The sequence below is a fragment of the Mesoplodon densirostris genome, chromosome 3 (genome assembly GCF_025265405.1).
Source record: "Mesoplodon densirostris isolate mMesDen1 chromosome 3, mMesDen1 primary haplotype, whole genome shotgun sequence".
NCBI lineage: Eukaryota > Metazoa > Chordata > Mammalia > Artiodactyla > Ziphiidae > Mesoplodon > Mesoplodon densirostris.
The window spans coordinates 133,947,005-133,969,055 of record NC_082663.1 but is presented as its reverse complement, the minus strand read 5'-3'; the positions used below and the strand labels follow the sequence as shown (position 1 = coordinate 133,969,055).

Below are 22,051 nucleotides of genomic sequence, written 5' to 3'. Positions count from 1 at the left end.
GACTTCTGGGGCCTCCCTGTAGCAGTGGCCTCTCTCTAGGCTGCCCCCTCCCACCAGGTGGAATGAAATGAGCACTGGGCTTAGAGGCAGGACATCTGGGATTTAGCCCTGGCTCTGCCACCTTCCAGCTGAGGGACCCTGGCCCTGTCCCCTAAGAACCTGGGGCATCAGGTCACAACATCACTCCTCACCCATTTCTGGTGTGCATGCTACTTTCTTTTCATACACCCTATTTCACTCAACCCTCCTGATGACACGTGAGTTCCAAGGAAGGAAAATCTGAGTTTCCTGTTTTTAAATCTGCCCACAGCAGTATGGGGCTGGGTTGGCCTTTGGTAACTGTAACAGTGTTGGACTATGCAGACCCACCCACCACTGAGGCCTCCTGCCTCTGCTCAGATGTGGTGGGTTTCCCTCTCGGAACAAGGCTCTCCCTCATTCCCTCATGTGGCTTTCTGTCACTCCCTTGCTCAAGCGAGCCTGCCCCAAGGGACCCTCTGAATGTCTCCATCTTTCTCTCCAAGGGCAGCAGGCTGCTGCCCTTGCCTCCTGGAACAGACCCTGCAGAGGTGCGCTTGGGGTCTCCATCCTTCCCTGGGGGTCTCCTCACCGTGACTCCCTTCTCTGTAGACCTCACTTAGGGCAGAATCTCATCCCACTTGCAAATGGCCCAAACGAAGCACTGGGATGTGTATGGGGGCGGGGGAGGGGGTGGGCTGGGAGGCTGAAGAAACAACAGTCTTCCCTTCTTCTCGGTTAAAAAAATATTAATTTTTCTCCTGATTACAGAAGTGATATGTACTGATGATGAACACATTCAATGTTACAGAAACAATGAAGCAGAAAGGGACAGCCACACTGTAGCCCTTCCACCCCCGATGCCCCAAGGGACGGGAAGCTTTCGTGGCGCCATGGGTCACGCCATGGGTCAGAGTACATCAAGGCAAAGGATCAGTCTGAAGTCAGACAGCAGGGCTGAAAGCTCTGTTCCAACCACGTGACATTGTGGAAGGATTTAACCCAAGATTCAGTTTCCTCATCTATAAAATGGGGGGGAGGCACGGGGCCCCACGTTACTGCATGTGGGTGCTCAGTAAACGTTAGCTGGTAGAAAGAGATTCTTCTCAGTTTTTTGTTTGTTTGTTTGCATTTGTCATATTTTTAAGATTAAACATGGGACTATATATACATACATAAAAACAAAATTTTCACATCTTTTTTTAAAACTGAATTTTGGAGGCATCTAACTTCTTTTACATATATTTCACTGTTGGGATGTGCTCTAACTTATTTATCCCCTAGGGATGTACATTTAGGTCATTTTCGGTCTTCCCCTTTCGTAAGTCATGCTTCAACAGATAGCTCCTACCTCAATCTTTGGTCTGTCTCTCTTGGCTAAACTCCTGGGCGTGAAATTTTGGGTAAAAGAATGTGCTTGCTTTGAAATGTAACGGATTCTGCCAAATTGCTAACAAAAGATATATCCACTTACATTGCGCCAAGGCCCACATCTTTCTCACGCCAGCTCAGCCATGTTGTCCCGTGGACACTTCTCTCCTGGACCTCATAGTTGAAGACATCCTCGCCTCAGCCTCCTGGGGACACTGTGCAGGTCCCTTTTCTGCTGGTCCTGCCGCCACCACCTCTAATCCAACCACCCTTGCGTCCATGTAAGGCCAAGGGCTTTCTCCACAGCACCGTATTTGAGCCTCTCTTGGGTAGGAAGGAAAACTCTATCAGCACCATCTGGGATGTGAGGGCCAGAGAGATCAAGCAATTGGTCCAGGGTCTCCAGGTGGACAGAGAGCAGAGATGAGAAGCCAGTGCCCTGCCTTCTCACTGAGTACCTTTCCCGCCACATCACCATTACCCAAAGATGCAGATATAAGCCTGGGAAGGGCAGGATGAAGGAAGTTGTATCAGATAGGAATTGATGCCACTAACAGTTATCTAAAACACCTATTCTGGGCCAGAAACTGGGGTATAGAGATGGACAAAACCCACTCCCTGCCTCGAGGAAGCTCAGAGTGCAGTGGGGGAGACAGGCCAACCCTTGGGTCCTGTCAACAGGAGGTACTGGGTGCCATGCTGGGAGTGACTTTTGGGTGGTCCCTAAGCATCACAGGGAGCTCAGGTAAGGCTGAGAGGATGCCATATAGATGAGCTGAACCCAGAAGGATGACTGTGGGCTGGCCAGACTAAGGAAGGGCATTTCAGGACAGTGCGTGCCTCCAAAGATAGCCAGGCATGTGAGCCTGGGGCTTGTAAGCAGTTCGGTATGGCTGGGTCAGGTGGACATCGGTGGTTTGCCCTGCCCCGCCTCCATTCCCCCTTCTGCACACAATGCCTGGGCTTTCCTTTAGGGAGCCAGCTCATCGCACTTTCCCAGCTCCAGGATGGGCATGGGACCAATCAGACTCAGGCTGCAGCTTACAGATCAGAACATTGCTCAGGGAGGGGCAAGGGACCAGAAGGCCAATGAGACTCGACTTGGGGACTTACGACAGGAATGATGGGAAATAGAAACTCTTTTTCCCACTGGGCTGCTGGGTATTTCCACAAGGGAAAACTTGCCTGAGAAGAAAGCCAACCCAGATGAAAGCAGAGCTGAGGGACTAAGCGAGATGGAGCCTAGATGAGATGGGTTAGTCCCTGGATCCAGCCGGGTCTGGAGGATCTACCCTGGAATTTCAGTTATGTGGGCCAATCAATTCTAATTTTTTTGCTTAAGTCAGACTGGGGTCAGACTGACCAGGATTTTGGTGACCTGTTACCAAGAGTCCAGACTAACGCAATGCGGAGGAGAGTGGAGAGAAAGCAAGGGACGGTAAGCAGTTCGTGGAGGTGGGTGTAAGCCAGGCACAGGGTTAGAGATTTATCCGACCACTAGAACCGGGAAGAATCTAACTGCCAAGCAGGAGAACTCTCATATGTGACCGTGCCTTTTGGAAACAGAAGCTCTGTTGGCTGAGAGAGAGAGAGGGGAAAAAAAAAGAGTCAATGACTCTCCTAGAAATTTCAGAGCCTTCGGAACATCTTTTCTGGGGTTTTCCCGTCAGGATAGATGGCCTGGTCTGAAATTGGAGCCAAATTATTAATCCATCAGCCCTGATGGCACGTATCAATTTGCCTTTTTTTTTTTTTTTTTTTTGCGGTACGCGGGCCTCTCACTGTTGTGGCCTCCCCCGTTGCGGAGCACAGGCTCCGGATGCGCAGGCCCAGCGGCCATGGCTCACGGGCCCAGCTGCTCCGCGGCATATGGGATCCTCCCAGACCGGGGCACGAACCCGTATCCCCTGCATCGGCAGGCGGACTCTTAACCACTGCGCCATCAGGGAGGCCCAGCCTTTTTTTTAATGTATCAATTTATCTTAATTTCTGAAAATACACTCATGTCTTTCAGACCAGTCTCTCTTCTCTGTCACCAAGAAGAAAAGGGATCTCAGCAGAGGTTAATCAGAGGGAATTTGGCCCTTTGTAAATGCCCTGCTCTGGCTGAAACATAATGCCCGGCATTCAAGGGAGGCGTCGCCGGCAGACGAAGACGAAGGGGCTCTCCTGTGCCCTCAGCGCTGTGGGCAGGCCTTCCGCGGGAGCCCGGGGGAAAGTGCACAGGCAGAGGGGCTGCCGCCAGCTCCAGGAACTCGGCACTCTCAAAGCCCGGAGAGAGAAAGCCCAGGGAGAAATGTCTCCCTTTCAGACCTGGGGGACTCCTCGTTACACTGTCTCATCTCCTCTCCAGAGTGAAGGAGATAATTGGATCAAATGGCAACAGAAGCCAGCCTCCCTTCCCCTCCCCGATGAGAGACTTCCAATACGGCTTCATTACCGTGTCTTTTGTAAATAAACTGTGGTGGGAAAATGCCAATTGTTCTGCCATAATTGCCTGATGAGCATCATCAAATGGGTCTTTGAAATGCACAGACTGAAATCATTTTGGGTTTAGAAGCTCCTTTGTGCTCATTTTTCTCCAATCACTCTTCTCCACACAGGGAGTTTCTGAAGGGGAACTTCCTGACCAAGGAGGCTGGTACTGGCCAGTATTACACCTGCTCTGAGTATTCAACCAACAATTATTTATTAAGTGCCTTCTCCCTGTCAGGCAACCCTTTTGGTTCTTGGGATACAACAGACAAAGATGGTTACCCTACTGAAGTTTACAGTCTGGTGAGAACTCAGAACACTGATGTGCCCATTTCTGGGAACAAACTTAGTAGAAAACTTCATAAATTAAGTTTGTTTAATTGACAGATTGAGGAACTGTGAAGTCAAAACTCTTCTGATTCCTTGTATGTGATTCCACTGTAAGGATGTGACATTTGGAAAATTAGATTGCATGGGCTAGGGATACTAAATAAATGTCATATGTGCTATCACTCGCCAAACCTGCACCCAGGGCAGACATCACTAATCAATCACCACTCCTTTTCTGATAAGCTCAGACACAGCCTCGCAATACATATTAACACAGAACTGGGGCAGCTCCTACTAATGGATCAGAGTTGGCTGGGAGAGCAAACCTATTTCTGACTTAGACTGTTACTAGTTCACTTCATTGAGAGGCTGCAGGATATCCTAGTAAGTTAACCCCAGGAGGAGGCAAAAACTGAGAAGAAAAAGCAAGAGATTACAGCCAACCTCTTAGGCTAGTTTTCCTCTCAAGTGCTCTCACGTCCCTGCAGAGGCCTATACAACACGGCGGTGAGAGCATGGGCTTTTGCAGTTGGGCAGAACTGGGTTCAGGTCCTGGTTCTGTTAGTTTCAACTGTGTGGGACCTGGGTCTGAGTTCCACTTGCCCCCCTGTGAAGTGTTTATAATAATGATACCACCCTCCTAGGGTTGCTTTGAGGATTAAATAAGCCAATACTTGTGAAGGGCTCCACACAGGGTCCTGCCAGCTCTGATCATGGCTGGACTTGAGTTGCTGCACACCAGGGTGGATGCACAGTTGCTGACAGCTGGCATCCGCTCTGACTGATTGGTACTTGTGTCATTATTTAGGGGGCTGGCCCCCTTATGGGAGACAACTTCAGAAGTCTGAAGGTGAAATGGACATAGACTGCCTTTCAAACCAAAATAATGTTTCAGTAGAATTCCAGGTTGCTTTCTTGCTGATCAAGAATTTATGTCCCCCAGTTCTGAACTGCTCACCCAGTGGCATACACAAGGACAATGACAATAATGAAAATAATTTTTAGGATATTTATTAAGAAGCACCTAACAAGAATGGACTTATTTAATCCTCTCAACAACCCTGTGAGAATTAAAGTATCATTAAACCCATTTTATGGAAGCAGAAACTGAGGCTCGGTGAGGTTAAGGATTCTTTGTGCAAGATCACACAGCTGGTACGAAGTAGCAGAGCTACGACCTGACCTAGGCAATCTAACCCCAGCGCCGAAACCTTAATTGCCGTGTGTGACAACGGTCCTTTGCATAAGAAGTTGATGCCCGACTTGGCAGGCATCCGGGTTGCGTATTCACAGGGCTCAGCCCAGTTATGCTGCTGGCCATCCCTCATGGGTTGGGGATATGCCTTACCAGGGGTTCTAAGAGTGTTAGAAGCAGGCCCTGGCCGACCACAGGGGCACAGGACAAGCTAACCTTCCCCTCAGAGGGACTAAGCCTCTGTTCTTCACTTGAGATCAATACAAAAATCCCACAAAAAGGGGAGGAATGGGGCCTCAGAAGTTTGCATCGTTAACTAGTAACCATCACCTCCTTCACCACCATTGTCAGAAGCTTCTACAGCACATGGGCTGGTCTAATAGGTTATAGTAAATATATTTTCACTGACCCTTTAATAATTTCTACCAGTTATTAATTGGTTGTGTCCCCAGGTTGGGTGCTAACCACTTTCTAGATATTATCTCATTTAATCTTCACAAAAGCTCTGTAAAGTAGGTATGATTATTCTCTTAGATGAGGGAAGAAGGCTCAGAGAGGTAATCTAACTTGCCCAAAGTCACACAGCTACTGAGTGATGGAGTTGGGATTGGAACCCAGGCTTCTCTGACTCCACAACTCAAGCTCTTAGCCCCTGGTCTCTGTACATCAAACTCCAGCAGAGACAGATACAAAGGGAAGACTCGAGAGGGGTGGCCAGGAACCATTAAAGACAAGTTGGTTTCTGTGAGGCCAGGGGACCATTCTCACAGCAGAGCTTCCTGCCGGCCCACGTGTCTTGCTCGGCCGTTGTGCTCTCTCTTCCCCTCTGCTGGTCTGCTGGGCGTCTCAATGGGAGACACACCATCTCTAGTGGAAGTGAGAGAGCACTGTCTTATTCCAACACTATCATCTGAGAAGGGACAATGCAAGGCAAACACCAGCCAGAGCTGTGGCTGAGGCCAGCCTTTGGCAACCTGAGGATCTCCATGCTGCCACCTCCGCTCCGCCCCCGCTACCAACACACACACAGCAAGCAGTGGCTGGCGGCTCCTGACTTGTTCACCAAGCTCAGACAGATGCTAAGCAGGCAGCCTGCCAGGACAGGCGCCACGGGCACCCTGCCAAGAACAAGGGGGCTTCCCGAGAGCTCACCTTGAATGAGATTTCATACTGCTCCCCTCCCCAGATCTCCAAGCCTGGGTCGTACCCGCCCAGCTCCCAGAACCACTTCCGATCCACAGCGAACAGTCCGCCAGCCATCACGGGAGACCTGCGGGAAGAAGAACCTGGTGTGAAGACGGGGACGTCCTGGCCGTGCACTCCTTGGGTATCCTGCTCTCGGACACTGCTGTTCTCCCAGGGGTGATGCTCCCCGCTACTCTGTGAACACAGCCCACTTGTCCAGCAGGGAATCCAAAGCCCTTCTGAGTGAGGCCCCTGGCTTTCTTCCTTCTTGCCTATACTTCTTCATAAATGCTACATTTTAACCAATGGACCCAAAATTCCTTTACGTGGTTAACACCTAAGAATACCCGTGAAATGAAATCATAGTGCTTTTTCCCTGTGAGCCTTGTAGCTGTACCATATATATATATATATATATATATATATACATATCTATATCTAATCTCTAGTCTTCCCATTGGTTAAATGATCTGAATCAGGTCTTTCCAAGCCTGTCTAGGCTGTAGAATGTCTTAGAGAGATGAAAACACATACAGCTTCCTGGGCCCGACCCCAGACCTATAAAACTCTCTGGGGGAATGGAGCTTAGGAGTCTGTGTTTTTGGATAAGATTGTTTGATGATTCTCACTCTGTAATCCCAGCATAGATATTTTTTTTTCTGCTGAGAGTTTATAGAAGAAGCCACAGTCACTGTTCTTTCAGTTAAACTGGGATAAGATTAACTCCGCTCATTCATTCTCTCATTTGTTTCTTCATCGAGTACCAGCTGAGAAGCAGATGCTGGAAGAATTTGGAGGTAAATCAGGGTCAGACGGAATCTTCAGGGGATGCCAGCATGGCAGGGCAGCCACCTCAGGAGAGGAGGACCCAGAAGACAGGTGGGGTGTAACAAGGACCTCTGGGAGGCGCAGCCAGCACTAGGGAAAGGAGGGAGCGTCTGCCTCCAGGTTTTTGGGGTGAGGAGGGAAGCTGGGGCAAGAGTCAAGGAAGGATGCTCAGAGGGTGGCATTCGAGGTGGCTAGGAACAAAGTGGGAGCTTGGGGGAGGGGAAGGCACCCAGGAGGAGAAAGCACGAGCTCGGGGGCAGAGATGATCAAGCGTGGGGTGTGGCTTGCCCAAGTTCCCCACGGCGCCTCCCGTGGGGCCAGCACCTGGGAGGGGCCACCAGTGTTTTCTGTGCGAAAAGCTCTCTGAGTGGCTGTGGCCTTGCCTGACTCCACTGGAAAACTCCAAACCCTCCAAGGAAAACCATTCCAGCAGCAACCTCCGCGGCCCCTCCTGGCTTGGGGAAACGCACGCTCAGGGGAAGTGGACTGACTTGGAAAGAGGTGAGTTAACCCACACGCCTTGCGAGGCTTCCTGCAGTAGGTGGGCCCTGATAGCACAGGAGGGGACCCCTTTAGAAAGGACTCCCTTGATCACTGACCGAGGCCTTGAATCTGCCAGGCGTGGACTGAACTAAATTACTACCAAAATGAATTTACTCCTCACGTTGACCTCATGAGCCCGGATTAGAAACGGGAAAATCCTCACTGCAACCTCAGCTCTCCCCAAACCTGTGGTCGGGCCTGGGGTGAAGATTTTAGCCCCGGAACCCTGTGCTGCTGGGTACGGGAGCCACTGGCCACATGCGGCTTACTGACACTTGCAGTGTGGCTGGTCTGAACTGAGAGGTGCTGGCAGTGTGAGATACACACTGGATTTCCCAGACTTAATGTGAAGAAAAGAACAGAAAAGATCTCATTCATAATTTGAAAGCGTTGGTCACATGTTAAAATGAGAATATTCTAGATATACTGGGTTAAATGAAATACATTACTAAAATGAATTTTATCTGCTCCCCTTTACCTTTCTTTAACGTGGCTATGAGGACATTCAGAAGTACGTATGTGAGTCGCATTATACTTCTACAGGACGGTGCTGATTTAGCCTCTTTGAGCTGGTTTCCCCATCTACACAGGGACGTAGAGCTACACTTGCTAGCTCACACTGCTAGTACAGTTTTGAAAGTAGCCAGTACTATAGGAAAGTAAGGTGTTAGCAGTATCAACCTTCTTCTGTCTTATGAAGGTTGTAGGGTTTCCGGTTTTTCTGGCTGGAGCCATGATGCTTGGAGGGCCAGAGAGTGCTTCTGGCTCGGTGCTTCATGGGAAATCAAACCTAAGACTCTGCACAAAAACATCAGCCTGGGTGGAAGCCAGTGGCAGGGGCCGTGGTAGGATAGGTAGGATATTCGCTGTAAGGCATTTTTGGATGCTTGAGGCTTCACCTCCAGAGGGAGGCCTCTCCCCTAGCCTGGTCTGTTTTCTGCTGTGTTCAACAGTAATAATAACAACAATTCTGAGCATCTCTTGTGTGCCACTCACCTCACCAACATCACCAGCTCTCACAAAGCCCTATTACTAGCCCTCTTTTCACATGGAGAAATTTGAAATTCAGAAATGCTATATGCTCTGCTCAAGGGCATGTAGTTAGTAAGTGGGTGAGCTGCCACCAAAGCCTGTGTCTTTCAAATATCATGACACGGCTCTGTGCCTGCAGACCACTTGCCGAGCACCATGGGGAGGTGTGCAGACAATGACCAGGATTTCTTAGTGGCCTGTTCCTGGGGCTTTGTCCGAGTGCAACACAGAAGAGAGACTTCTGGAAGGAACTGGAGGGTACAAAGGATGGAGAGTCCCTCGGGAAGCATCTGGGCCAGTGGCTCTCAAACTTGGCCATATGTCAGCATCATCTGGGAACTGACGCCTGAATTCCCCACCCTGAGACTCTGGTGTAACTGGACTCAGGGGCAGCCTGGGTGGTTCTTCTTCTTCTTTTTAAAAAATTTTTATTGGGGTACAGTTGATTTACAATGTTGTGTTAGTTTCAGGTGTACAGCAAAGTGAATCTATTATACTTCTTCTGCTGCTGCTGCTTCTTTTTATTTTTAACTTTATTTTAATAACTTTATTATTATCATCTTATTATTCTTTGTTTTAAATAAACTCCCCAGGTGATGGCAACATGCAGCTAGGGTTGAGAGTCCCTGCTCTAGGGCTGGGCCAACCCCTTTAATATCCAGACGAGGAGACTGTGACTGCAGACAAAACTAGCTGGGCCTCTGCTTCTAACCAGCTGCACGACCTGCACCCACTCCTCCCATATCCTGCAACGAGGAGACTGAATGGGCCAAGACCCACCATTACGTACCTTTTAAATCTAGGGCCTATGAGTTGGCTTATGGCAAAGATTCAAACCATAAAAGGGGGTTCTGGTTACCCTAAAAATCCCATTTTCTGGAGCAGCCTGCCTAACCTCAGCCTCTGCTACGTGTCACCTTGGCCAAGTGTCGCTTCTTCTCTGAACCACAGGATCCCCATCAGTCAAGTGGAGAGAGGTCCACCAACACCCAAGGGCATGCTGTGAGAATCAAGCACGGTCATGTCAGCTGGAACTGCTTTGCCAAGTCAGGCCAAATGTTAGTTACTCCTGTTATTAGCATTCTTCTCCAAGAATTCAGGACAACTGGGGGCTGACTCTGGGGCATACTGGGGTAGGACCTGGCTGCACGATGTGGTGTTGGCTAGACCGTATCTGTGGCCTAAGAAGGGCTAATAGTAGTGTCTGACCATGTTTAGGATACAAGAGGTCAGGACCAGAGCACAAACGTCTGGCCTGCTGAGGAAACACAGGGGATCCACTCACGCCCTCCACTCTCAGCTCATGCTACTCTCTTGCCCCGGTCACCTTCCATTTCCTCAAGCAAGCCCACCTCTTCCTACCTCTGAGCCTTCCCTGGGGCTCACAGCATTAGGGGCCCCCCAGAAACCCTGGGTGCACTGCGCCCATGAAGATGGCTGAGCCGGCAGCAGCCCCTCTTTCTCAGATGGGGAGGGTGAGGCAGAGTGGCTGGACTTCACTGGGGCCAAGCCGTTGTTAGGCAGGGGTGGTAGACAGAATAATGGCCTCCCAAGGAAGCCAATGTCCTAATTCCCGGGACCTGTGACTCTGCTGCCTTACACAGCAAAGGGCCTTGCAAGGGTGACTAAGTGAAGGATCTTGAGATGGGGAGATTATCCCGGGTTACCTGGATAGGTCCAATGTAATCACAAGGGTCCTTATAAGTGAAGAAAGAGGCAGGGGGGTCAGAGTCAGAGAAGGAGACGTGATGATGGAAGCAAGAGACTGGGAGAGGGAAGGGGGAGGGAGGTGTAGGGGGAGACAAGGAGAGGGAGGAGGAGAAGACTGGAAGATGTTATGTTGCTGGCTTTGAAGATGGAGGGAGCCATGAGGCAAAGAATGTGAGCAGCCTCTAGAAGCTGGAAAAGGCAAGGAAATGGATCCCTTCCTGGGGCACCAGGAGGAAACACAGCACTGCCAACACTAAATCAGTAAGACCCTTTCAGACTTCTGACCTCCAGAACTTTAAGAGAATAAAGCTGTGTCATTTTATTTTATTTATTTATTTATTGGCTGTGCCGCGCGGCATCTTAGTTCCCTGACCAGGGATTGAGCCCGCGCCCCCTGCAGTGGAAGCGCGCAGCTCCAACCCCTGGACCACCAGGGAAGTCCCTGTGTTGTTTTAATAAGCCAGTAAGCTTGTGGTAATTTATTACTGCAGCGACAATTAGGAAACTAATCAGGAAACCAATACAGCTGGAGAGGCTGGACTTTGGCTTTGTACCCAGAGGTCTTTCCACACCTCTGGCAGGAGAGCTGGAGTGGCTCACGTGACAGCTGCAGGGATGGCGAGCCCACTGTGGGAGCTTGGGGTACCAGAGGGGCACTGGGCTCTGTTTCTGGCTTAGCCACTAGCCCACTGTGTCCCCAGGGAAGCCCCTCCCTGTCCTGGAGCCCGAGTCTCCTCATCTGCAAGAGGTTGGAGTCCACTACCTGTAGGCTCCCTCTAGCTCTGCCATTCCAGGATGCTACGGGTCCGATCCACACACCCGCACCCCACACTTCCACCGTGAGACAAGCTATTTCCCTGATACTTCCAAGAGGGTGTAGCTGATGGATGGGAAAGTCGGCTCCAGAGGCAGACAGACCTGCAAGGCACTGAGCCTTTGCCGCTTCACAGCTGTGTGATCTGGACAGGCTGCTTATGGAGCCTTGGTGTCCCCATTTGGAAAACATGGATCTTAATTTTTACTACATATGCTGTTGGAGGTTAAATAAGATCACCGCATAGGGTGCTCAGCACTGCGCCTGGCACTTAGAAAGTGTGCAACAAATGGTGGTGTCAATGACAATGACAATGATGATGATGATGATTACAACTGGGTGCTAGGCTTGCCACCCCCGGCTGGCAGTCCTCGGGGTGGGCAAGGAAGAGGTGATCAGCTTGGAGGTCCGTGAGCCAAGGCTCCGTGACAAGCTGGGAGGGACTGTGCTTCCGTTGGGGACGTCTGCCCTGGCTCCCCTGCACTGGACTTTTGGGGGAGGTGGCAATCCTGAGTTGTGTGTGTTGGGGAGGGCTCCCTGGGGTCAGCCACTGGGACCGGCCTGGGTCACTTGTACTTACTCAAATGGGTCGCTGGGGTCAGCTTTCTGCAGTTCTGGAGGGATCGGGATCCGCTTATAGTACATCTCCCAGTCAAAGGCGCCCCGCATGGCATCCCCCGCCTGCGTCTCATACCGGAAGTCGTCATGGTCAATCACATCGATCATTGGGCACACAATGGTCTTGCGGTTCCGAGCAATGCGGTCTGAAGAAGCCAAGAGATGCCCATTAAGGAGGCCGGATGGGAGAGCAGCTACATGCATGACCCTGCTCTGCAACTTATTCACATTTTTAACATGTTTCCTGGGTGATTTCTCTTAACACACGAGTTTGAGAATCCGTGAGGAAGAAAGCACACTAGCTTTAAGCAAGATGGTCCAGGGCTCCCAGCCCATCCTGCCATCCACGAGAGCCAGCTACATCTGGGCCAGCTACATCTCAGCCTCAGCATTCTCCTCTGTGAAATGGGGAGAAGAGGGTCTGGTTGCAGGAGTACTGGATATAGTAATGCTTGAAGGTGTTGAGCACAGGTGTCTATCATGCTCAGCACTGCTATGGAAAGAGATTAACTTCCTTCTGGGAGGGTCCCTGTTCTGGCCCTCCCCATTCCGAGTCCTGAACCTGACCTGTGGCTCAGCAGCCAGGCACTCCAGCACTTGCCCCTCATGGCTGCCTGTCCCTGAAGCTCCCCAACACCTCTTAGCTGCTGTCAGAGAACAAATGGTCCTTGCAAGAGAGTCCAGCTCATGTTTTCCAACAGTCAGAACTACTGAAGAGGGAACAGACTATCCCATGAGCTCCTCAGGACTGGAGGTGTGCAAGCAGGGCCTGGTGGACCTCTGCCCTGCAGGAATGCTGCAGGCAAGGTGACTGAAGATAGCAAATGGTGGTCTTAACCTAGATGGCTCTATGTCCCTTTCAAGCCAGGGAGAGGCTGATTGTATAAAATTCACTCTCTGCCCTTCAGTGTGCTTCCTGCCAAGAAGCCCTGACTACAGCCAGCAGGTGCCACTGACTGGGGCAGATGATCTGCCATGAGGGGCAAGTGGGCTGTGCTTGGGTGCCTGGCTGCTTGGGCCAGGAGTCAAGTCCAAGTCTTGGAATGGGGAGCCTGGTAGGGCCAGGGTAGGCGGGTAGCTGCCTAGGGCCCAGGCTTCATCAAGCTATAGCAGATTTTTCTTCCAGGAGAGAAAGCAAAGAAAAGTTTTGCCTTTTTCTAAACTGCAAGACACGATCCATAGGTGGGTCATGAAACTGTGTGTGTGTGTGTGTGTGTGTGTGTGTGTGTGTGTGTGTGTGTTTGTAGTGAAGCAAAAAAGAATGTCAGGGTGCATTCTAGGTGATGAGGGAAGGTAGTTTTGGGAAGTATTTCAGTCATACTGCATCAGTGTGTACATTTGTGTACTGAATTGACATGTCTAATGTATTTCTGTGGCACATGGTCAAAAAACTGAGAAATGGTGCTTTTGATGCTGTGTCCCCAAGTGTAGATCTGGGGTCACCAGTGCCAGAAGCACCGAGGGTGTGTTTAAAAAAACCCCCTAGGGCTGGCCTGCCCCAGGCCCACTGAATCAGGATCTCTTAGGGTGGAGCCTGGATCGGCCTTGTGGACATGCTCCCTAGGGATTAAAGAAGCAGAAGAATCTTCCCAGGGAAAGATCTAGAAAAGGGCCTCCCTTCCTGATAATTCATGGCCACGTGAGGGATCTCCCTTCCACAGAGGGTGTGTGCTGAGGACACCGTGCTCTGCCGGATGCTGGCTGATTGGGGGAGGTGTAAGGTCAAGGCGGTGGTATCACAGGTAGCATTCCACGGTGCTGTACTCACTTGAGGACACAATGCCCAGGTGCAAACCCTGGTTTTGTCATCTATGAACAGTATAACCTTGGAAAAGGTTATCTGATGCGTCTGAACCTCTGTTTCCTGGCCAACAAAATGGAGGAAGACAGCACCTATTTCCTGGGATCTCTGTGAAGGCCAAGTGGGATGATGGGGCCAAGATGCTTAGCCTAGCCTCGAGCACTTGACCAACCCTCTGCTGGCAACCTTTGTGCCCAGGATCGCTGAAAGCAGCTCAGAAGCAGGAGCTGGAAGGGTGAGCATCCCCCTCATTCTCTCCGCCCTTCAGTTTTCTCATTTGCAACATGTGGATAATAAGGCCTGCCCTGTCCGCTTTACCAGTCACATTCAAATGTGGGCTGTGATCAAAAAAAGATAAGGGACTAGCAGAGGCATGATGATGACGACGATGATGATAATGATGATGACAGTGATGATGGTGGTGACAGAGATGAAGAAAATGATGAACAACAGTGGCTTTCCTTTCAGGGGAGCTGAATCCCTTTCAGGCTCAGAAATGCCTACTCTCCAAAGAAGGCAGAGTGAACTGTGCATGTTCATGGTTTCAGAGACAAAAGCCGTGATGGGCTCAGCCAGCTGCTCATATTAGCAGGGACAGACTTTTACATCTAGACCAGTGGTTCACATTTCTATTGGAAAAAGGGAAAAAGTAGAGGAAGAATATTTCTTCCATGTATGGCTGCAGATTATGAAAATTACCCTCATATATTTCCATAGAAACAGAGTTAAGGCTGTTAACACAAGGGTTAAGGCTTGTTAACCGCAAGCTCAGCTTCGTGTTCTACCACTTCAGTCTCTTTATGAGTCACTGAATGACCCCCCCCCCCAAAACGTGATGTTCCTTCAGGACTATAAATTAGATGATTTATTATTTTTTTAAAATTAAAAACAAATATTTTATTTACTTATTTGGCTGCATTGGGTCTTAGTTGCGGCACGCAGGATATTTCCTCATGGCGTGCAGGATCTTTTGTCATGGCATGCGGGCTTCTCTAGTTGCAGCACATGGGCTCAGTAGTTGTGGCATGTGGGCTCTCTAGTTGCGACATGTGGGCTTAGTTGCCCCATGGCAGGAGGGATCCTAGTTCCTGAACCAGAGATCAAACCCTCATCCCCTGCATTAGAAGGCAGATTCTTAACCACTGGACCACCAGGGAAGTCCCAATTAGGTGATTTACAGTGAAGCCTTTTCTCTTTTTTGTTCTCTTTCTGTCATGAGAGGCAGATGCAGATCTCTTCGTTTAATTAGGTAAACAGTTTACCAGAAGATCTGAGTTATATCCTTTTCCTAACCCAGTGGGATCGTGGACCCTTGGGGTCAGAAGCATATCATCTGATATTAATTAGTTTCATGCTGATCTGTGTTAGGAAACAAACTTGCTAGGTTATCCCATTAAACCGTGTGGGTTTTGCTTTCTGTCCTCACTTCTGAATGGGGGCCTAACCAGTGCTCCCCGAAGTATAGTCCCTGGACCAGCAGCACTGGCACCACCCGGAGGCTGTTAGGAATGCAGCTTCTAAGGCCCCACCCCAGACCTCCTGAACCAACCGCTCTGGAGCAGGGCTCAGCACTCTGTGTGCTAACAAGTCTTCTAGGTGATTCTGATACATACTCAAGTTTGCCCTAAACTCGAGTCCTCTTTGCTCCCTATGCTTTCTGTTACGGAGAGTATACCCATCCAATTTTGAGGCGTTCACTTTTCTCTCTGGATTGACAGATCTTCCCCACCCTGCCTCCATCTCTGTCCCTCATCTGACTCCCAGCCCCAGTAGGACATTTCCTCTTCAGCATCCACATGTCAGCAGCAGCTCAATGCCTTCCTCAAAGCTCAGAGCCTAGGGATTCAGACCTGGTTCTTCAACCAGCCATGAGGCACCTCACTGCCCAGCAGCCAGGCCTCGTGTCTCCCTTCTGTCCACAAGCCTATGTGGACGACTCCTGGATCACGCTGCCCTCTGTCTGGAGCCCTTACCTGACAGCTGTCAGAAACTCTCCAAAGAGGAAATGAATTTAGGGAGGCAGTGTGGAATCCTGAAAGAAGATACACTTTGGAACCAGAAAGATGGTGACTTTGACACTTATTGCCCAAGGGAACAAGTGAGTCACTCAAAATCTGTGAACTTTAGTCTCTTCTATTATAAAAAGGGGACACTTTCGACCTGGCATGGTTTTGTGAGGGCTGAAGATAAAGCTTACAGCCTTCCCTGCTCACAGCAGCAGTGCAGTGAATGATAACTGTTCTAAGTTGGTATGATGGTGTTCCCTACAATTTGGCTCTTAGCAGTAGGCAGCCTTGGCTTGCTTTCCAATAACACCTGAAGTAACCTGGGAGAAGCAATCATGTCACTAGACACTAATGTGCTTTATGACTTTGGGCAAGTCACTTCCCCTCTCCGAGGCTCAGCTTCCTCCTCTGTAAAATGAAGGGACAGAACTTTTAAGGCTGCTCTGAGCACCCCTGAGGGCCTGATACCCTCGTGGTGCCTGGCATTGTGCTGGGTGCATCTCAAGCAGGCAAGGGAAGCCTTGTAGTATAGATGACTCCCTGCAGAAAGCAGGACCGGAGGCCAGTGGCTCACTCCAGGCCGCCTACCTCACCTTGCAAGCCTCCCTTACCGAGCAAGGGGGGGAGCCAGTTGACATTGGCTTCACAGTGTGAGTCCAAGAATGTGATGACATCCCCAGTTGCTGCTGAGGCCCCCAGCATCCGGGTCCTTATCAGCCCTTCCCGTTTCTTGGTTCGGAGAATCCTCACACTGGGGAAAAGGGCCATGTAGTCTTCAAGTGGCTTCTTCAGGTGCTCTGTGAGGGAGAGAGAAGAGGACAGATGGACAGATGGGTGAGTAATCATTCTTGTGACCCCTTCCTTACATGTGCACTGCACTTTACAGTTTAGATAGAGCTTTCCAGTGCACTGTCTCATTGGACCTTTCAGATAGGGTCAAGAAGGGCAGGAATAACTGCATGTGTGTTGCAAAGAGGGAAACTGAAGTTTAAAGAGGTCCAGTGTTAATGCCAGACCTGGAACACAGAGAGACCTTCTGTACGAGGGCGTTAGCAGCTGTGGTTTATGTCTGGCGGGGACCCATTCCCTCATTTTCTAGCAACAGTACTCTGATTTTCTTTGGGAAACTGCCCCTCCCCTTCTCAGTCCTTCAGACTTGGGTGGGCTTGACTGCATCTCCAAGGGGGAGGAGCATGTGGCTTGGGCCTGACCAATCAGGGCATTCCATTTCCTTGGCCACAGTGATTGGTTCAGGGATGGACATGTGGTCTGAATTGGTCCAAACAATGAATCCTGAGAATTCGTTTTCAGAACTATTCAAAAACGAGGCCCCCAGGAATAAAGACACAGACCTACTTGAGAATGGACTTGAGGATATGGGGAGGGGGAAGGGTAAGCTGTGACAAAGCGAAAGAGAGGCATGGACATATATACACTACCAAACATAAGGTAGATAGATAGTGGGAAGCAGCCGCAGAGCACAGGGAGATCAGCTCGGTGCTTTGTGACCGCCTGGAGGGGTGGGATGGGGAGGGTGGGAGGGAGGGAGATGCAGGAGGGAAGGGATGTGGGAACAGATGTATATGTATGACTGATTCACTCTGTTATAAAGCAGAAACTAATAAATTAAAAAAAAAAAGAGGCCCTTTTTTCTTACTAGAGTTGCTAGGTTGTTTGGCCCTAAATCTGGAGTTGCTTGTGACATCTTTAGCAAAATGAGGTGATGAGAGGTGGTGGGAAGATCTGCTGAGACTGAAGTCAACATGTAAAAAGAGAGTGAAAAGATGGAGAGAGATATTATCCTGATAACATTTTGATTCTCCAGATCCCCCTGTGCCTGAAGCAGAGAGACTCCCAGATGTTCTTATTACACATAACAGCCAATTCCTCTTTTTGCTTATTCTAATGTAGGCTGGCTTCTGGCCCACGCCTGGAAAAGCTGTTATAAATAAATCTCAAAGACAGTCTCTTTCTACTAAAAGTGCCAGCCTTAACGTTAGTGTCTCTTGATTTTAATCAGGGTTACGGCCCTTTATGAAAACTCTAGTATGGCTACAAAAAAACCCTATAGTTTATATCCTACTTAATAGTGAAATATTGAATGCTTTTCTCCTAAGAGCAGGAGAAAGGCTGTCCACTTTCTCTACACTTTAGTACTGTTCTAGAATTCCTAGCCAGTGCAACTGTAAGACAAGGAAATAAAAGGCATAAACATTGGAAAGAAAAAGGTAGCAGTATTTTTAATTGTAGATGACATGATTGTTTACACAGAAAATCTTAAGAAATCTACAAAGAAACTAGAATAGGAAAACTCTGCAAGATTTCAGGATACAGATCAGCATTTAAAAATCAACTGTTTTTCTATAGACTAGCAAATAAGAAAGCTATTTGAAAATGCAATTAAAATAGTAAAAATACCATTTACAATTTAACAAAGTGAGTACAAAATGTATACTGAAGGGGCTTCCCTGGTGGCGCAGTGGTTGAGAGTCCGCCTGCCAATGCAGGGGACACGGGTTCGTGCCCCGGTCCGGGAAGATCCCACATGCCGCGGAGTGGCTGGGCCCGTGAGCCATGGCCGCTGAGCCTGCATGTCCGGAGCCTGTTCTCCACAACGGGAGAGGCCACAACAGTGAGAGGCCCGCATACCACACACACACACAAAAAAATGTATACTGAAAACTACGAAACACTGTTGAAAGAAATGAACAACCTAAATAAACGGTAAGACAGTCCACGTTCGTGGATCAGATGACTTAATGTTGTTAAGACGGCAATACCTCCTATGTTGATATACAGATTCAATGTGATCAAAAAATCACAGATGGGGCTTCCCTGGTGGCGCAGTGGTTTAGAGTCTGCCTGCCAATGCAGGGGACACAGGTTTGTGCCCTAGTCCGGGAAGATGCCACATGCCGCGGAGCGGCTGGGCCCGTGAGCCATGGCCGCTGAGCCTGCGCGTCCAGAGCCTGTGCTCCACAACGGGAGAGGCCACAACAGTGAGAGGCCCATGTACCGCAAAAAAAAAAAAAAAAAAAAAAAATCACAGATGGCTTCTTTGCAGAAATTGACAATTGACAAGCTGATCCTCAACTTTATGTAAATGTAAGGGATCAAGGAATCCAGGACAGCTAAAAAATGTTTTTTTGTTTTTGCTTCTCTCTGAAATATTTGGGTTCTTTTTTTAACTTAATTAATTTACTTATGGCTACATTGGGTCTTCGTTGCTGCGCGTGGGCTTTCTCTAGTTGCAGCGAGCGGGGGCCACTCTTCATGTGGTGTGTGGGCTTCTCGCTGCGGTGGCTTCTCTTGTTGCAGAGCACAGGCTCTAGGCACACAGGCTTCAGCAGTTGTGGCACGTGGGCTTAGTTGCTCAGAGGCATGTGGGATCTTCCCGGACTGGGGATTGAACCCATGTCCCTGCACTGGCAGGCAGATTCTTAACCACTGCGCCACCAGGGAAGTCCCTAAAAAATGTTTTGATTACTTATACATGAACGTTCATAGCAACAATATTCACAATAGCCAAGTGGTGAAAATAACCCAAATTTCCATCACCTCATAAATAGATAAACAAAGATGGAATATATCCATACAATGGGATATTACTCAGCCAAAAAAGAAATGAAGTACTGATACATGCCACAGTGAGGATGAACCTAGAAATCATCATATTAAGTAAAGGAGGCCAGACACAAAAGGTCACATATTATATCATTCCACGTGTATGAAATTCTAGAATAAAATCCAGAGACAGAAAGCAGATCAGTAATTACCATGAACTGGGGTGGAGGGGAATAGGGAGTGACTACTTAATAAGTATGGGGTTTCCTTTTGGGGTGGTAAAAATATTTTGAAACTAGATAGAGGTGATGGTTGCACAACGTTATTAATGTACTAAATGCCAATGAATCGTATACTTTAACATAGTATCGTATATTTTAACATGGTTAACTTTATGTTATGTGAATTTTACCTCCATTTAAAAAAATGGGTAAAGGACATGAATAGGCACTTCTTGAAAGAAGATATATGAATGGCCAATAAACACATGAAAAGATGCTCAACATCATTAGTCACCAGGGAAATATAAATCAAAATCATAACGAGATACTACTTCACATTCACTAGGATGGCTATAATGAAAAAGTAAGATAATAAGTGCTGACAAGGATGTGGAGAAATAATTCTCATACACTGTTGGTGGGAATGTAAAATGCTGCAGCCACTTTGGAAAACAGTCTGGCAGCTCCATAAATAGTTGAACACAGTTACCATACAATCCAGCAATTCTACTCCTAGGTGTATATCCAAGAGAAATGAAAATATATGTCCACATGAAAACATGTACACTCATGTTCATAGCAGCAATTTTCATAATATCCCCAAATTGAAAATCAAATCATCCAAATACACATCAACAGATGAATGGATAAATAAAATGTAGTATATCCATACAGTGGAAATACTATTCAGCAATGAAAAAGAATGAGCTTTTGCAATAATATGAACGAGGCTGCTGGGTTAAAGAAGTCAGACAATTCTGCTCTGAATTCACTCCATCAGGAGTTAGAGCTGGAAGGGCCCTCCTAATTCAGGGACTGTGGCTGAATCACCTGGTGAGCTGGCTGCAAATACAGCTGCTTGGGCATCCTCTCAGGCGACTGTGATTTGGTAAACTGAAGGCAGCATCAGCATCTTTGGTTTTACTTGACCCACAGGTAATTCTGATGTACAGCTAGGCCTGGAAAGCACTGGAGTAGTTCAGTCTCTTCATTTTATAGACAGAACGCTGAAGTCCAGAGAAGGGAAGGTGCAACAGTTAACAGTAGAGCCAGGGCCCCTTGACTGCTTGATCCAGAACCCACTGAACCTTTTATTTTTCTAACCTGTATAGAAATGAATCATTTTCACTGGTAAGGCAGATTATGACTTGCAAAGGAGCTTCACATATTTTATCTCCCTTGATTCATAAAATCATACTCTGCATTACAGTTCTCCCCATTTGACAGATGAGAAAACTGATGCTCAAAGAAGCTAAGAAACTTGCCCACGGTCATACAGCCAGTAAGTTGCTGGGTTCTCTGTAGAAACATGAGGATTTCCCCTCTCTAGCTGTGTTTTCCCTATCTCTCATAATCATATACTACTGGCACGATTTTTGCCACTCCTGCCTACCTCACTACAATTTACTTAAGATTTTCTTTTTTAAATCAACTCACTTAAAAATATATATATATTTGGGCTTCCCTGGTGGCGCAGTGGTTGGGAGTCCGCCTGCCGATGTAGGGGACATGGGTTCGTGCCCCGGTCCGGGGGGGATCCCACGTGCCGTGGAGCGGCTGGGCCCGTGAGCCGTGGCCGCTGAGCCTGCGCGTCCGGAGCCTGTGCTCCGCAACGGGAGAGGCCACAGCAGTGAGAGGCCCGCGTACCGCAAAAAAAAAATTTATATATATATATATATATTTATTTATTTATTTTGGCTGCACTGGGTCTTAGTTGTGGCATGAGGGATCTTTAGTTGTAGCATGTGGACTCTTAGTTGCAGCATGCATGTAGGATCTAGTTCCCCAACCTGGGATTGAACCGGGCCCCCTGCATTAGAGTGTGGAGTCTTACCCACTGGACCACCAGGCAAGTCCCAGCTCACTTTTTTTCAATTAAAAATTTAATTTATTTTAAAAGGAAGCGTTAAAAACTATAAATGGAAAATCGGTACCATTTGTGATAAAGAGCTAATAAATTTAAAAACCCAAACAAATAAGAGTAAAGCGACGTTACTAGATTTTAGCCAGACCTTCCTGCCTCCCTCTTTGTCAAGAAGGGAGATATGGGCAGCCAGCCAAGACCTTCCATCTGAGGTAATCAGAGGAAATGAAAGAGAGCTGAAAAGAGGAAGCATTCTCTCCCCATGAGCCAATGTTACTTAATGCAAAGTCTCTGGGCCACCTGAGATCATCTTAGGTACCACTTAATCACTTTTGTGCTGGCGCACTTGGGGAAACACTGCTCCAGACACTTAAGTCTCCAGAAACTTAAAGAGTGGAGATGAGGTGTGTTTTGTGTTGTGTTGTCTGGTACCTTGCAAGTCGGAGCAATTAAAAGATATACAGAGGAAAGATTAA

General features: G+C 48.4%; 1 protein-coding gene across 2 annotated transcripts in view; it reads right to left on the bottom strand.

The window, feature by feature from the left end:
- GALNT10 (polypeptide N-acetylgalactosaminyltransferase 10) overlaps positions 1-22,051 on the bottom strand; it is a 214,310-nt gene that overhangs the window by 25,331 nt on the left and 166,928 nt on the right. For both annotated transcript variants that reach the window (XM_060093700.1, XM_060093701.1), the window contains 3 exons: positions 16,538-16,723; positions 12,082-12,265; positions 6,542-6,659 (listed from right to left, as the gene is read on the bottom strand). In XM_060093700.1, coding sequence (XP_059949683.1) covers positions 6,542-6,659; positions 12,082-12,265; positions 16,538-16,723 — 488 coding nt within the window. The remainder of the gene's footprint in view (positions 1-6,541; positions 6,660-12,081; positions 12,266-16,537; positions 16,724-22,051) is intronic.